General features: G+C 43.0%; 1 protein-coding gene across 1 annotated transcript in view; it reads right to left on the bottom strand.

The window, feature by feature from the left end:
* TXNDC5 (thioredoxin domain containing 5) overlaps nt 1-14,466 on the bottom strand; it is a 30,994-nt gene extending 16,528 nt beyond the window's left edge. Inside the window, exons 1-4 of the mRNA XM_087707492.1 lie at nt 14,172-14,466; nt 4,498-4,647; nt 2,734-2,839; nt 1,431-1,527 (exon numbers count right to left, since the gene is read on the bottom strand). Of these exons, the coding sequence (XP_087563618.1) occupies nt 1,431-1,527; nt 2,734-2,839; nt 4,498-4,647; nt 14,172-14,395 (577 nt within the window). The 5' untranslated portion in view covers nt 14,396-14,466. The remainder of the gene's footprint in view (nt 1-1,430; nt 1,528-2,733; nt 2,840-4,497; nt 4,648-14,171) is intronic.
* Between the last annotated feature and the right edge of the window lie 2,693 nt (nt 14,467-17,159).

Genomic DNA, 17,159 nt, shown 5'->3' with positions numbered 1-17,159 from the left:
TCCTATACAGCTTCTCATGTGGGAGGTTGGGTTATTGCTTTGGTAGTGGAGCATTACAGTGATTGGTGTGGGTAATTTTTAGGCACATATGTGTTTTCACTGTAGTTTGCCATCATAGTCCCTGCTGATCTTAATGTCAGGCCTGCAGCGGTTCCTTTAAGAATCTTTGGCCTGCCACACTCTCATTAAGGGGGGGGGGGGATTAGCAAGGGGTAGAATGTGTCTATTCTACCCCTTGCTAATTCCCCCCCTTAATGAGAGTGTGGCATGCCAAAGATTCTTAAAGGAACCGCTGTAGGCCTGACAGTCGGCCTATCATATAGTGGTAAGTATCCCCGCCTTTCACGCGGGAGACCGGAGTTCGATTCCCCGACGGGGAGCCATGACACTTAAGTGGTCACTTTTTATTATGGTGAAGGTGTCAACTAAATATCTGATCCATATTTGTGTTATATTTGTGGGATTGCTATTGATCCAAGATGTTGAATTACAACCTCCACTAGGAGTCTTGAAAGTGGTGATCTTATCAACCTCTATCTAACCATATACTTTCAATTTGAAGGATAAACTTGTCAACAAATTAAAGGTACACCAATGGGATCAACATCAGACCAGGAATCAAGAAGTAATACCACAATCAAGGAACCGTCAAACAAGCTAACGATCCAACCAAAGAAACTCCAAGACCACTCCTACCAACACTGATAGGGCAATACACTAAAATGTAAATTGAGAAACCCCAGAGGTGGGTTCCTACCAGTTCGCACCTGTTCGGTAGAACCGGTTCGTCAAATCTACCGAACCGGTTAGAAGAGGTTCCACCAGTGGACCCGGAAAGCAGGCCACACCTACAGAAGAGGTTCCCAAAAATTTTTTGAAACCCACCAATGACACACATATACACACAGACAGACAGACAGACTCACACAGAGAGAGAAAGAGAAAGAAAGGAAGAAATAAATAAAGAAAAAAGAAAAAAGAAAGAAAAAGTGAGAGAGAAATGAAAGAAAAAAAGGAAAAAGGGACAGAGACAAAAAGGAAGGAGAGAGAGAGAGAGAGAGAGAGAGAGAGAGAGAGAGAGAGAGAGAGAGAGAAAGAAAGAAAGAAAGAAAGAAAGAAAGAAAGAAAGAAAGAAAGAAAGAAAGAAAGAAAACACATGGCCGGCAAGCCACTCCCACCAGGTCACATGGCTGGCAAGCCACTCCCACAAAGGAGGCCACACCCACAGAGTAGGTTCGAAATTTTTTTGAAACCCACCACTGGGAAACCCCATTCCTTACTAGCATTCATGATGTTACCTAGTTTGGATAATGAAATGTCTGCAAGAAAACAACTAAGCTCAGAGAGCACTCAAGGACCCCCTCATTTCAACCCTGAACCCCAAATATTATTCTCAATTTGATCGATAAATAAATAAATAAAATTATTACCTTCTGCTACATGTTGCTTGAAGTTATCCGCTGAGAGCTCATAAAGACCTTGTTTTGTATCAGGTCCTTTTGATGGCTTCGGTTTAGGTTCTTCCTCCTTATATTTAGCAACAAGAAAAAGAACGTAGAAAATAGCATGCTTAGATTTCAAAAGGACAAAGAGTTACAGGTAGTCCTAGGTTTATGATAGATCGTTTAACAACTATTCAAAGTTAGAAAGGACTTTAAAATATATATATACTTATGACCTATCCTTAAAATACTGGACCTCACAACAGCTGTTTCCTACCCTATGTCACGTGACCACGTTTTGGGTACTTGGCTACCAGCTCAGATTTACAACTGAATGCAGATGTCATGCTCGTGGTTTGCAACTTTTTTTGTCAGTTTGGCCGTTTGGAATAATGAATTTGCTGAACAATCGTGCGATCCGCTTTACAACCATTGTAAAAATGATTGTAAAATCACATCCAATTACACCATGCCTTGACTTACGACCGCAGTTCCAAGTTTTGCTGTAGTTGTAGGTCAAAGTCTGCCTGTAGTTATATTGCTACGTACTTAATAAAACTACAACAACTATCCATGTTAACAATAAACATTACAATCCGTGTCTCTGTGTGTGGATGTCTAGTTTGTTTGAGTGTATGTGAACGAGAGAAAGAAAGAGAAGAAAGAAGAGAGAAGAAAAAGAAAAGAGAGAGAAAGAAAGAGAAGAAAGAAGAGAGAAGAAAAAGTAAAGAGAGAGAGAAAGACAGAATATCCCCCTAACAAAAACACAAAACTTTGGCATGATTATAAATGAAGACATCCTCTTTCCCTACAGCGTATTTTTTCATAAATGGATGTCCTGGGACAATATCACCCAGAATTCCCTGTCCATCTTAGACAGACACAGATATAGGGAGTGAGGTTGAGGAAATCCCTAAATTAAAATCCAGAAACCGCCATATTTCAAGAAAAATGAAGACGGGCTGACAGCAGAAAGCAGCTCCTCAGGGGAGAAATTTTCTTCATGCTTACATGCAAGTAATTTGTTTTTGGTTCAATAAAGAAAACAATGGGTCAAATTTTATTTATTTCAATTTCTAAGCGTCTTCCTCCCATTATCATGAAGACAGCAAATCCCCTGAATTTTAGTCAAAACAATTTCTCTTTCAATATTCTTCTCACATTTCCATAAAGATAAGATACCTGGGCTCATAAAAGTTTGTTCCAGAAATGTAAATACTACTCTACTGGCGTCCTTTAACAGTTCAACTCTATATTGTCTGTTGAATAAGAACTGTTTCTGATTACTTACATCATATCCTTCTTTTAATTTCTTCAACATCCATCTCTCTAAGTCCTCAAGTTCTCTAGGTCCCTGATATTTTTGGTCTTCCTGGTGTCGTCTGAGCAATTTTATACTGCAAATTTAAGACAGCAATAAGCAAAACAGGTTCAAGGTCATTTAAACTGGAAACATTTTTAAAACAATCGTCATGTCATATTGGATCCCTAACAACATTCCTCACAATGGTGTATTAATATTAATTCTAACATTTCCGTTGATTTCAATAGCATAGCCTTTCAATTTCCAAATTTAAACTGCCATTGTTCTGCAGACTTTCAAAAGCTCTTTTAAAGCAAGTTAACGCCCATAAACACACTATCAATAAACTTTATTTGTCCCTAAAACAAAGTATATATTCTTCGGTTCTAAACAAAGCAATTAAATGAACCAATTATTAATATTTCTAGTTTACAAGGGAAATGATGGTTGCCTATGATTTTATTAAAGTATCCATACTCTTTTGTTTTTTCTCAGACTTTGGATCCATTACGCATTTCCCCTTTTTAGTGTTTGTATCTTTTTTTTTAGAAAATATTAAAAAATGGGAACAGAATGCCTGAAAAAAATATGGCAGAGATAAACCAGATCTGCTCTGGTATTTATTTGGCTTGCAAGGCAGCCGAATTGGAAGGTAAACTCTTAACTCTCTAGGTGAAAAAACACACTACTGCTACAATTAGGAAATTACATGCCATTCACTCTTACACTAGCAATGATAAAAATAATAAAATTTAAAAAGCAGGCCTCAAGAACTAAGTGGGATGTGCTGCTACGTATCAAATCCTTATAAATGCAAAATGGAGGACGTGATGTCACCAAATGCAGCTTGGCCAGGATGAATTCATAAAACATCTACAAAAGAGAGGGGCATCTTTAGAGAGGAATATTTCTGCTGACTCTACTCTGTAGCCCATGCTAAGAACCTTAGTGCTTGGGAATTATATCCTAAACTTCCTGACTCCCCACTGTTTTGATCTTGATTTACAGTAACAAACAGTTTCTTAAAGTCAGAAAATGGGTTACACATTTTTTTGTCCTAGTCTATTAAAGCAATTCATCTACTTTCTGCTAGTTATAAAACTGTTGTGGTATATTTGCACAGCTGTGCCTGCCAGGTAGAAAGACATTTGTTTACAATACACTGCAAAGGGTCAGTAATGAAAATATTGCATCTTGTATCACCATACGGCTTTTACTACCGTGAGCAAAATAATTAAAGCAACAGATATTAAGAGGCTTTTGCATGAACTCTGTTTTACAGTTGCATAAGTTATTGCTGCTTGCATGGTATATTCAAAGAAGGGGAAGGAATTAATGCAAATATAGAATGCCATGTATTTACAAAACAAACATTCAGAATCTCTCTTAAATCCATAAGAGCGTGACCCGACAAATGCGCGAACGTCAAAAGCATGCCGACAAAACCGCGGCGCTAAAAGCGCGATGTCAAAAGCGCGCCGACAAAAGCGCGCCGACAAAAGCGCACCGACAGAAGCGCGATTTAAGTTAAGGTAAGGTTTAGGGTTAGGTTTAGGGTTAGGTTTAGGGTTTGGTTTAGGGTTAGGGTTACAGCGCACTTCTGTCGGCGCGCTTCAGCGCTCATTCGTCGGCGCGGTTTTGTCGGCACGGTTTTGTCACCGCGGTTTAGTCAGGCGCGCTTTTGTCGTTCGCGCATTTGTGGTGGAACCCCATAAGAATTGAAGGAAAAAGTATTAATTTTTTTACACATACGTTGGGTATCCCCTGACACCATATTCAGAACACAATGGCATATCTGCAGTGCAGTCCACTTTAACGACATAGACCTGTGGATTATCCATTTTGTTGTATTTGTTGGCAAGTTTGTTCCAAGTTGGCTGGAAACTCTGGCACTGCCCACACCTGCAGGTTTAAAAAAAAAAAATATTCTGGTGAAAACATTAACAATTCTGAATCTACTATTCTATTTTATTGAGATTAGTGACATGAGGAATTCTACATGTGGTATATCTAACTTATATTTTCTCTCCCCCAAATTGGATTTTATCTAAGATATAGAAAGTACGGTAGGTCCTTGCCCAAGTTCATTTTCAGTCTTTTTTTTTTTCCTTCAAACTTTGGCAGATATTTTTTTTAATATGAGGACAATAAAAATGACAGTTTTTCTTTTATTGTTAATGCTACATTAATTGATAAACTAGATGCGACAAACCAGTTGATTAGAATATAAGCGACATCATTTCTTTTAGATCTACTACTGGGATAAATACAATGCAATTTTTACTGAACTATCGTTGATTGAATGTCTCAGTGACGTGGAGTCAGGAGAGGCAGAGCCTCACCACTGTCATCATGAAAAGAAAAGAAAATGTAAAAGGAAAAAGGCAAGAGCTGAGGTCAGGCTGAGCTAGTTGCTGCCAGAGTCACCGTGGATGACTCTGCTTAGTGTTTAACTGTTTAAAAAAGCCTCTTAAAAAGCGCCCTCTACAGGAGGCGGCAGGAGAACAACGTGCCTCATCTAGTCTGACTTTAGGCGTTTTATGATCACTCGAGCAGAGTTAAGCAAGGGTTAAAAACCTAAAAATTCCTGACGTAGGTGAGGCACGTCGTCCAATCCAACTTGTGTGTGTGTGTGTGTGTGTGTGTTTGAGAGAGGGGGGAGGGAGGGAGAGAGGGAGGAAGGAGGGGAAGGGAGAAGAAAAAGAAAAAGAAAGAAGGAAACTTATTTCGCAAAGGAGAAAAACAAATGCTGTTGCTTTAAACTGGAACTGAGCATGCCTGGCTGTGGAATTCTGGGAGGTGAAGTCCACAAGTCTAAAAAAATTTGAAACCCACCACTGTGTCAGTGCCTCACCAGCCATAAACCACACCGCACGTCACTGGAATGTCTATACTTTAAAAACGCATTGCTGCCATCATAAAAATAATAATAATAAAAAAAAGAATGAAACCTGTTCTTTGACTGGCATTATCTTATCTTCAGCTCCTTTCCTATTAGCACAGTAACCCAAGGAGGAAAGTACTATATTCAGCCTCTCATTTATCCCAGGATCAATTGGTTTTAAACAGTTAGCATTTCACTTGACAATAATGTTGTCTGAATGGATAGTATATGACAAATTGTTTCTCTTTATTCAAAGACCTAAGTAAAAGTCCTCCATCCTTAATTAGAGATTATGTGTTTTGTTTTAAGGAGCTACTGGCACCTTCTGCTGTTTAGGCTTCAGTTATTTGATTTCTTTCCTTCTTTTTATTTTGCCCTTTGCTTTTCCCGAGATGGTATTTCTCATGCAAGGGTGGCTGGGGAATTCGGGGAATTGAAGCCCACCCATCTTATACTCTCCAAGGTTAAGAAATACTGCCTGCAACAATACTCTTTTAACATTTTGACTTATCAGGGAATATCAGTTAATAATTTAAGTTACATTAGAGCAGCAAACCATTTCATCTCAAGGTACCAGTATATTTGTTGTGAATTGAAAGCTCTGTTACAACGGAGCAGACAGTTAAGATGCCGAGTCACTTCCAAATCGACTCTCCAATAGAGAATCATAGAAATAATTTTAATTTTTTTTCTATAAAGCCCCAGTTTGATCTATCTCATTTCTGAGCTCAATCAATCTTTATTTCGCTGGCTTCTCCCCTCACATCCAATTTGGTTCCATTGTATTTAATTTTCAGGAAGTTATTGTTTTGACCGACATAAAGTGAGACCTTTCTGAACCCAGAAAATATTTAAAAGAGTGTTTTGAATTACGCAGATAAGAAAGAATCGGCAGCTCTTTTTCCACTTACAAAGATCCCATATTAACTGCCTAAAATCTATGATTTTGGACATCAGTAACCAGACAATAGCTATTCTGGTTGAATATGGCATTCCTGTTAAACCAGTGAAAATTTAGGAATAGTTTTGAAATTCTGCAAGTCTTTAAGAAATATTCTGCTGCAGATACTATTAAAAACCACAGGCCCATCCCCATTCTTTGAAGCTCCTAGAATCTCACATTTTATTTAATAGCTAAATATAATAAATAGTATGTTATTGTGAACTTGCTGTGCTCTTTATAAAATACATAAAACAGATTTGCCCTTTTTATTTCAAGTCAATCTATTACTTTCCTAGAAAACTAATATAAAGAAATAAACGTTATAAGTCACGCGGGGAACATGGAGATCAAAATGGGAAAAAAAAAAGACTTTATGAGATTAATTATTCTGGAACAGAACTGAAGAATGAAGACAGAAAATCCTACAAAAACGAATTCCTGGATATTTTGGTTGATAAACATGACACTAATTATTTGAAAGTAAATACAGTCATCACAGCCTTTGCTATAAAAAATTTAAAATATAATAATTTAAAAACCAGCATTTTAAGAAATGAAGTAATAGCTATGATTACAATGAAAACTATGAAATAGTTTTTAGAACTGTATAGGTATCCGTCTCGGACCTGAACATAGCAAATCTCACTGAATTTAGTAGGATGTGCTCTGGTACAACTCTATTGAAGAATATAGTATTAGTATTTCATAGAATTACAAAACTGGAAAGTTCTACTTAAGTCAGAGCCAAGGTGGCGCAGTGGTTAAATGCAGCACTGCAGGCTACTGCTAGATCAGCAGTTCAGCGGTTCAAATCCCACTGGCTCAGGGTTGACTCAGCCTTCCATCCTTCCGAGGTGGGTAAAATGAGGACCCAGATTGTTGGGGGCAATATGCTGACTCTCTGTAAACCGCTTAGAGAGGGCTAAAAGCCCTATGAAGCGGTATATAAGTCTACTGCTATTGCTATTGCTAAGTCATCAAGTCCAATTCTCCGCCCCATGAATGGATTCAGGATAAAGCATCTGTAACTGATAGCTCCAGTATCTAACTTCTAACAGGAACCTACCTTTGCCCTCTGGAACAATCTCCCCGTTGAGAACCGGACCCTTACCACGCTTCCGGCTTTCCGCAAAGCAACTAAGACCCAGGTTGAACTGGGTGTTGGTGCTCACGGCACTTGGCTTGTTTGCTTACAGACATTTCATTACCCAACTAGGTAATATCATCAGTACAGTACAGCCAATCAATTCAGTTTGTTCTATTTTCATTTTTTCAACTGACTCCTTCAATATTTTGCAGGTTCCAGGAAATCCTCAAGAAAATATCTTTTTAGAATCTTTCCCTCCCTCCATTTAAGGAAATATTTCAGTTGACAAACTGATATTTCAACATAGTTGGTTTCCCCCAATTATTTTAGAGTGGGCTGACTCACTTCCAAACTAATAAATACTGTGCTATTCAAATAGTATTATTTATATAGTATTGACTCTTTCCTTCCCAAGTTTCTTTTGTTCACCTCAAAGCAATTTTGGACAGGGCAGAGCTCACATTATGGTTACCCATAATGTCCCCAAAGCCCCATTCACAAATATTTACCATGTGTGCCTTAAACAAACTGCATCTCCATGTCACCTCCTATTTCCCCAGCAGCCCTTGGAAATAAAAACACGCAAATGAGCAGTGTGCTCTGAGTCACGTCTGTTAACTCCGCCTACAAAAATATGGTTGATTCTGTCCATGGTTCATGTGGTCTGTTGTCTGAACCATGGAGTCTGGTTTGTTTCCCTTGGAAGAAGTGGTTCACCGACAAATGCACGCTCGACAAAAGCGCGCCGACGAAACCGCGGGGAGAAAACCGTGAGTTCGAAATCACGCCGGTGAATGAGTGCAGAAGCGTGCTGACAACAGCACGCCGACAGAAGCACGCTCTAAACCTAACCCTAACCCTGAACCTAACCCTAACCCTAACTCTTACCTTAACCCTAATCGCACTTCTGTTGGCGCACCTTTGTGGGCGCGCTGTTGACGTCACGGGTTTTTGCTGGCTGAGGAACTCTGGGAGTTGAAGTCCACAAGTCTTAAAGTTGCCAACGTTGGAGGCCACTGTTGTAGATGATTCCTGTTTTTCTTCTTCTGGGGTTGTTAGATCTTTTGGTTTACTTAGCATGTTTTGAAGGGCTTTAGTTGGTTTCAGTTCTCCTTTATTGGTACATAATTAGTTGTCTGTCCTTATTGGAAAAGTTACAGCTTCAGAGAAACTAGCATGCAACTAACTGTTGCACGGAGATACAATAGTTTATGGCTTCTCAAGTAACTAAAAATCCATTTTGATTATTTTCTTTGTAAGTAATTCTGCATATTGATCTAGAAATGAAGTTCTCCTGAATTTAAGACAGGGAGATGGGGCAGAAAGCCTTATAGTTTTACCTGTACTGAAATTTACACATTACTCTTGAAAACAGGTTCTAGATTTTGGGGGCGGGGATGAGAGAGATTAGGTTTCCAGGGAATACATCCATTTAAAAGCCCTCTGCAGCAATGAGCATTATCCCCTCTTCAAAGTAATGGAAAAGATTATTAAGAGTAGTTCTTGTAAAGCAATCTTTTATTCAGCAATTATTCCAAGATACGATGACCCGAACAAAGGAGATTATGACCATTCCTTGTAATTGTGGCCATTGCAGCATCTTGGTGGTCATCTAATTATGATCCTGTTGTGGCCCAGCAGGAGCCGTTGAAGCTGCCACCAGACTCTGACAGCGAGGGGCCCTCTGAGTTGGCTCTGGAGGATGTGGAGGACCCTGGACAGGGTTCCGACTCCGAGCAGGGCGCAGAGAGGCTGGTTGGCCACCAGGGGGTGCCTGAGCCTTGGACCAATGGGGAGGAGACAAGGAAGTGTGATCCGGATGTCAGCAGTGGGGAGGAGCCAAGGGAGTTGTTCCTAGATGCCCGGCACCGGAGAGCTAATAGACGTAAGGAACAATTATGCAGTTACAGGAGGTAATTGCACTCAGCTGGTGGTAATTAGGCTCCTCTCCAGACTATAAAAGGAATGCTTGTGCACACACCCCTTTTGCAGAAGTCAACGCATTAACTAATGTTGGAGAACTGTATTGTGAGCTTGGCAGGCTGGATTGCTGCCAAGGGTTATCTGTACTGGATTGCTGCCAAGGACCTGTCTGTCTGTGAATAAATTCCGTAAAATATCTTTGGATCGGAGTGCTTTGGTGTGGGCCGAGGAGGGGGGAGGTCAGAACAGATCCAGAGACTTGGCAACCATCCTGCAATTATGACAATTCTCAATATTACATAGTCACATGATCATTTGTGACGTTCACTGGCAGCTTCCATCAAGCAAAGTCAATGGGGAAGCTGGCAGGAGGTCACAAATGGCAATCACAGGACCGTTGAGATGCTGCAACTACCTGAAATTTGCCACCACTCTCTTGTAAGTCGGCACAATCATGTGAAGTTGTGCTTTATGACTGGGTCACTCAGCAACAGAGCTGGCTGCTTCAATTACCATAATTAAGTTAAGAGCCTGCTAGGTAAAGCAATGCTTAAATCATTTCAGCATTCTGTTCTCAAAATTGCCAAACAGGCATCTACAAATATGGTTATGGTTCACGGAAACTGTACCGCCAGGCATTTCACACTCAGGATAACACACAGTAATCATGATTAGTAGATTTTGGTCTAATCCACTTAAAGGGGTTTGTGGCGATCGTTGTGTTTTATGGCAGGATGCCATAAAACATTTTTGTGCAAAAGAACTCTTTTTCTATATTTTATTGCTGCAAAAATTATACTCAATATTGTTGCCTTTTTTCATAGGAGAGTTATGACCGATCACTTTGTTCCTTGCATTTTTGCAGCTCTGTATCACTTTCTGAGTGTGAGCAAACCTGTATCGTGACCCGACAAATGCGCGCCGACGAAACCGCGCCGACGAAACCACGCCGCGATGAAAAAAAACACCATAGTGGGATGCGAAAACGTTAGGGGTTAGGGTTATAATGTTGTTTTCGCGTCACGGAATGTTGTTTGTTTCGTCGTGGGGTGGTTTCCTTGGCGCGGTTTTGTCGGAGCGCATTTGTCGAGCGGGCATTTGTCGGTGAACCGGACTGTATAAGGTTCTGCCAGTTTTACTCTGGAGAACTTTCCTAATAATGTTGATCGATATAAATCTGCCTATTTCACAACAGTTACATCCCAAGTCAACGCTTTCATCATGCCACTCGGCACCATCAACCTCCAGTGAAACCCATTCACACTGGTGTATGAAGCCTTACTTATTTAGGCCTAAGCTCCACTACTATCTGCTCCCAATAAGCCTATCCTACACTTAGGTCATCAGTAGGACACTATTGTGGTCCTATCAAGGATGTTTAATACCAATCTATAGTTAAGCCCAAATTATTGAGTTGAAATAAGTCCTATTTTTACGGTTCACCGACAAAACCGCAAAGCCCTTATCCGCGCCGATATAAGCGCGGAGGGCAAATCCGTGCCGTCTGAAGCGCTAAGGAAAAAGGCAACCCTAGCGCGACGACATAACCGCGGAGGGCAAACCCGCGCCTTCCGAAGCACTCAGCACCATAACCCTAACCTAACCCTAAACCTAACCCTAACCTAACCTAACCCTAAACCTAACCCTAAACCAAACCCTAAACCAAACCCCTAAACCTAACCCTAACCCTTACCTTAATTTAAATCGGCTTTCTGCCGCCGCGCTGTTTTAAAGCGCCCTTCTGTCGCCGCGCTGTTGTCGCCGCGGTGCTGACGTCATGGCGATGACGTCGCGGCGTTAGCGACGCGGTTTTGTCGCCGCTATTTTGACGAGCGCGGTTTTGTCGGGCCACGCATTTTTACTACAGTCTAAGATGGAACTCAACATTCACAATTTCAGCCCTATGAATTTTAACTTTGGCCTGAACAAAACAAAATAAATTATTGATCATTGTTAATTTTAATCGAATATTTTTTAATGTTATTGTTAATCCAAATTGGGTTCGTTTGGGATATTCTATTTAATTCTTTTTAACTTTTGTAATGTGTGTTTTTTTTAAATGTCGTATGCCCGCCCTGAGTCCTTGGGAGAAGGGAGGCATATAAATTCAATAAACCAAACCGAGTGACCTTGAGTTCTAGTCCTGCCTTACACAATCAACCAGCTGGGTGACCTTGGCCAAACATTTTCTCTCAGCCTTAGGAATAAGACAATGGAAAAAACCTGGTCAAAAAAACCCGCAGGACTTAATCTAGGCAGTCGCCAGGAGTCAAAAACTGACTTAAAGGAGGGCATTTACATGGATGCACAAACACCACCACCATCGCCTTGCCCTGTGGCGGTTTTCTTTTTGTTGTTCCATGAATATCAATCTGCAGCGTGACCCGTGAAAACCGCGGAGGACAAAATCGCGATCGACGAAAGCGCGCATGTGACGTCATCACAGCGCGACGAAAAAAATTAAAAATTGAAATAAAATTAAAATTAAAGCAAGCCGATTCACATAAAGGTAAAGGTTGGGTTAGGTTTAGGGTTAGGGTTAGGTTAAGGGTTAGGGTTAGAGCGTTAGCGTTACATTTAGCGTTAGGTTAAGGGTTAGCGTTAGGTTTAGCGTTACGTTAACGGTTAGGTTTAGGGTTAGATTTAGGGTTATGTTTAGGGTTACTTTGGGGGGGTTAGGGTAAGGTTTTCGCTTTATTTTTACATTTTTCGATCACAGCGCAATGTTTTCGTCGCGCTGTGATGACGTCAAATGCGCGCTTTTGTCGAGCGCGATTTTGTCCTCCGCGATTTTGTGGTGGAACCAAAAAAACCTGGTCAAAAAACCCCGCAGGACTTAATCTAGGCAGTCGCCAGGAGTCAAAAACTGATTTAAAGGAGGGCATTTACATGGATACACAAACCACCACCACCATCGCCTTGCCCTGTGGCGGTTTTCTTTTTGTTGTTCCATGAATATCAATCTGCAGTGCTAGACACTTAAAACTTTTGTTAGTTCAGCAATCTCTTTGCCTTTGGAACTGACGTTGCTATTTTAAATAAGCCTTTTGTGATCCCTGCTTCACCTGTTAAAAAGCTGCTGAGCTTCCTATGCCATCTGCATTAGAAGACGTGGGTTGACAACCCCTTGGCTCAGTCCTGCAGGAGCTAATATTGTTATGCATTCAAGGGGTAGAAATGAGCTAAATGCCATGTCATCAGCGACATCTGAACTACAGAAACTGCATCTAGGATGGTGTTTCCTCTGTTGCACCCTTCCTTTCTCCTGGCCCTACCTCAACCCTACAGCAAGTCCATCCAGGTCAGGGGTGGGTTCCTGCCAGTTCTAACCTCTTCTATAGAAGAGGTTCCACAAATCTACAGTGCCGTTTAGAACCGGTTCCAGCTCCCTCCCGCTTCCCGTCCGCACATCATCAAGATGAAGAGCGAGAGGAGGAATTCTGGGAGTTGAAGTCCACAAGTCTTAAAGCTGTCAAGTTTGAACACCCCTGGGGTTTTTTTTCCTAAAGGGTTAGGGGTGCAAGGGTCTTGTAACTTGACAGCTTTAAGACTTGTGTGCTTCAATGCCAGAGTTCCCAAGCCAACATGACTGGAGGAGGAATTCTGGGAGTTGAAGTCCACAAGTCTTAAATCTGTCAAATTTGAACACCCCTGGGGTTTTTTTCCCCCCTAAAGGGTTAGAGATGCAAGGATCTTGTAACTTGACAGCTTTAAGACTTGCGTGCTTCAAGTGCCAGAGTTCCTGAGCCAACATGACTGGAGGAGGAATTCTGGGAGTTGAAGTCCACAAGTCTTAAAGCTGTCAAGTTTGAACACCCCTGGGGTTTTTTCCCCCCCTAAAGGGTTAGAGATGCAAGGGTCTTGTAACTTGACAGCTTTAAGACTTGCGTGCTTCAAGTGCCAGAGTTTCTGAGCCAACATGTTGGTTGCTAAGCAAGACCGTTGTTAAGTGAGTTTCACCACATTTGACAAGTTGGCCACGCCTACCCAGTCACATGGCTGGCAAGCCACTCCCACCCAGGCACATGGCTAGCAAGCCACTCCCACAAACCAGGCCACACCTACAGAAGAGGTTCTACACAATTTTTGAAACCCACCACTGATCCAGGTCTTTTGGCTTCTGTGATTACAAACATCCCAAGGCTCCCCCCATCTTTACCTCCCCGCCTTTTAATACTTATGTACCCAACAGGGGCACTTAGTTCAAGTTTCTCCACTTTTTCTCCATTCACACCAGCGGAAGAAAAGGCCGCTTTACGCCTTTGGGGGGGGGGGGAGACAGTAACTTTAGCTCGCTAGCTTGTGCCAAGGAGAGATTAAAGGATTTGCTTGCGTGGAAGTGAACTCTCCAAGACCCAGCAAATCCCAGCCTCTCCCTGGCACGGTTTGCGGCTGTGGGTAGCGGGAGGAGTGGGCGGGCAGGGGATTTGGGGGAAAGCTAATCGGTTCCCCCCTCCACTCCCGCCCCGGATTTTCCCGTGGGCTCCTTTCCCAACCCTCCCTCCGGCTGCTACAATAGCGAGAGCCGGGAAGAGCGCAGCGCGGGCGCGGCGCGCCCTTCCTCCCCATCCAGGCCGCTTGCCGCTCACCACGGGGCGAAGAACATGACCAAGTGCGGTGCGCTCCGGACGCCATGGCGCAGCATCTCGGCGTTGTAGAGGTGCCTCCCGTGGGGGTCCGTGTCGTCGGCCTCGCCTTCCTCCTCCATCTCGTCGGGCCAGGCGGAAGCCCCGCGCAAGGCCAGGCAGCCGAGCAGCAGGAGAAGGCAGGCGGCGGGGGAAGAGGAGGCGCCGGGACGGAGAGCCGAAGCCATGGCGCGGCGTGCGCTTTACAAAGGCAGCAGGAGGAAGAGAGAGAGAGAAAGAGAGAAAGAGACACCGGACCCGGGCAAAACGTCGAGCCGCCTTCCGCCCGCCCCGTCCTCCCTCCGGCGGCAGCCTCCGCCCTGAGCCCGCCTCGGCAAGTCAAAGGGCGATCAGGGGAGGGGCTGGAAGGGAAGGGCCGGCTCTTTCCCCGCGGATCAGCCGTGGCCGAAGAGGAGGAAGCGCCTCGTTGTTAGGTGTTCAAGAACCGGGGGGCTCCGGAGTTCAGGTCGGATGGGAAGTTACGCGTAAAGTGGCCACGGGCAAACCTCCCCAAATGCGCGCTGCCCGGTCGCAATCTCCACCCGGGGTTTACACACGCGCACCCGGTTTCTTTCTGAATGAAAGCCACTGCTTGAATTCATTGCCAAGAAGCTGGTGGGCATCCTTGTCCACTGTGAGCGAAGCAATGCCAGTCTTGATCCCATTGCCTGGAGCTTTGTATTAAGGAGTTGGGGTATCTGGGCACCCTTGCCCACTGTGAGCGAAGCAATGCCAGTCTTAATTCCATTGCCTGTAGCTTTGTATTAAGGAGTTGGAGTATCTGGGCACTCTTGACCACTGTGAGCGAAGCAATGCCAGTCTGAATTCCATTACCTGCAGTTTTGTATTAAGGAGTTGGGTTATCTGGGCATTCTTGACCACTGTGAGCGAAGCAATGCCAGTCTGAATTCCATTACCTGCAGTTTTGTATTAAGGAGTTGGGTTATCTGGGCATCCTTGCCCACTGTGAGCGAAGCAATGCCAGTCTTAATTCCATTGCCTGTAGCTTTGTATTAAGGAGTTTGAGTATCTGGGCACCTTTGCCCACTGTGAGTGAAGCAGTGCCAGTCTTAATTCCATTGCCTGTAGCTTTGTATTAAGGACTTGGGGTATCTGGGCATCCTTGCCCACTGTGAGCAAAGTAATGCCAGTATTGATCCCATTGCCTGTAGCTTTGTATTAAGGAGTTTCGTTATCTGGGCACCCTTGCCTACTGTGAGCGAAGCGGTGCCAGTCTTAATCCCATTACCTGCAGTTTTGTATTAAGGAGTTGGGGTATCTGGGCACCCTTGTCCACTGTGAGCGAAGCAGTGCCAGTCTTAATTCCATTGCCTGTAGCTTTGTATTAAGGAGTTGGGGTATCTGGGCATCCTTGCCCACTGTGAGCAAAGTAATGCCAGTCTTGATCCCATTGCCTGTAGCTTTGTATTAAGGAGTTTCGTTATCTGGGCACCCTTGCCTACTGTGAGCGAAGCAATGCCAGTCTTAATCCCATTACCTGTAGCTTTGTATTAAGGAGTTGGGTTATCTGGGCCCCCTTGCCCACTGTGAGCGAAGCAATGCCAGTCTTAATTCCATTACCTGCAGTTTTGTATTAAGGAGTTGGGGTATCTGCCATGTGAAAGAGAAGGTAGTATTTATTCGTGTGGAGCTGTCCCAGAAAGATAAGGATGGAGATAACCAACCCACAGGGCGGGTTTGTTTATTTATTTTTTGCAAATCACGTGAGAAAATGTTGCATTTTGCGTGTTGAAAAAAGAACTTACAGGGATGAATTTATGTATTAGCATCCCCAACTGAGCAGAGGAATCCATTTTTTTTTTAGCTTCTGGAAATTCTAACAAGGTTGTAGAATCACAGAGATGGCGTTCAAAACCCCACATCCATAAAATTCATTGGGTGAACTTGACCCATTGTTTGCACTCTTCAAAAACCTATGGCAAAAGAGTTTGGCGGATCAAATGGGGAGAGAATTATCATCTTGCCAGCCTGGAGTTCTTGAGATATATATACAGTGGTGGGATTCAGCCAGATCGCACTTATTCGGGAGAACCGGTTGGTAACTTTCTAAGAGGTCCAGAGAACCGGTTGTTGGAAGAAATCTCCTTTTGTTCCCCCCCCCCCCCCCACTTTACAGGGCTAATCCTGTAAGGAAGGCAGGAAGGAAACATTCTGGTGTTGTTTCTAGCCTCATCTTTATTGCCCTGCTTACAGAAACTGCCTCTCCGGTTAACCCTTATTACATTGTAAACAGCTAAGGCGAAGCGCCCATCGACGTGAGTGACGTTGAGTTGGCCAAGCCCACACGGTCACATGACCACTGAGCCACGCCGACCCAGCTGGTCATTACAGCGGAGAACCGGTTGTTAAATTATTTGAATCCCACCACTGTATATATACCATGTTTTCCCGAAAATGAGACAGGATCTTATTTTATTTTGACCCCTGAAATAAGCACTTGGCCTTATTTTGGGGGAGGTCTTATTATTTTTGAGGTGCAGGAGATGGCTGCTGTGTTGCAATATTTTCAGGGAGGGCTTATTTTGAGTGGAAGGGCTTACGTGCTCAAAAGCCCAATTGGGCTTATTATCCAGGGAGGTCTTATTTTCAGGGAAATAGGGGTATTATAAATAAATTAACACATCTGTGGAGCCTGAGCATATAATTGCATGCTGACCTAAGCCCGATTCAAGATAATCAGATTCAGTTTTGAGCCACATTTACATAGGATTGTGCTACGTACACTGAAGTTGCCTTAGTTGCTTTGAGTAAATTATTAATGCAGTGGTTAATTGCTCCGAATATAACCCCCTCATTAAAATTTATAAACCTAAAGCTGTCAACCAGGTATCATTAGGAAATTCAGGGGGAGAAGCTCTTTTCCTGCTGCCCAGCGTTTAATTATGGCTTTTAAAATATGCCGCCTAGGATTAAAGAGATGGCATACATTCA

The sequence above is a fragment of the Thamnophis sirtalis genome, unplaced genomic scaffold (assembly GCF_051295495.1).
Source record: "Thamnophis sirtalis isolate CommonGarterSnake01/CBP01778 unplaced genomic scaffold, rThaSir2_p1.2 scaffold_2, whole genome shotgun sequence".
NCBI lineage: Eukaryota > Metazoa > Chordata > Lepidosauria > Squamata > Natricidae > Thamnophis > Thamnophis sirtalis.
Note: the sequence above shows the minus strand (reverse complement) of the source record. Positions and strands in the feature narration are given on the sequence as shown.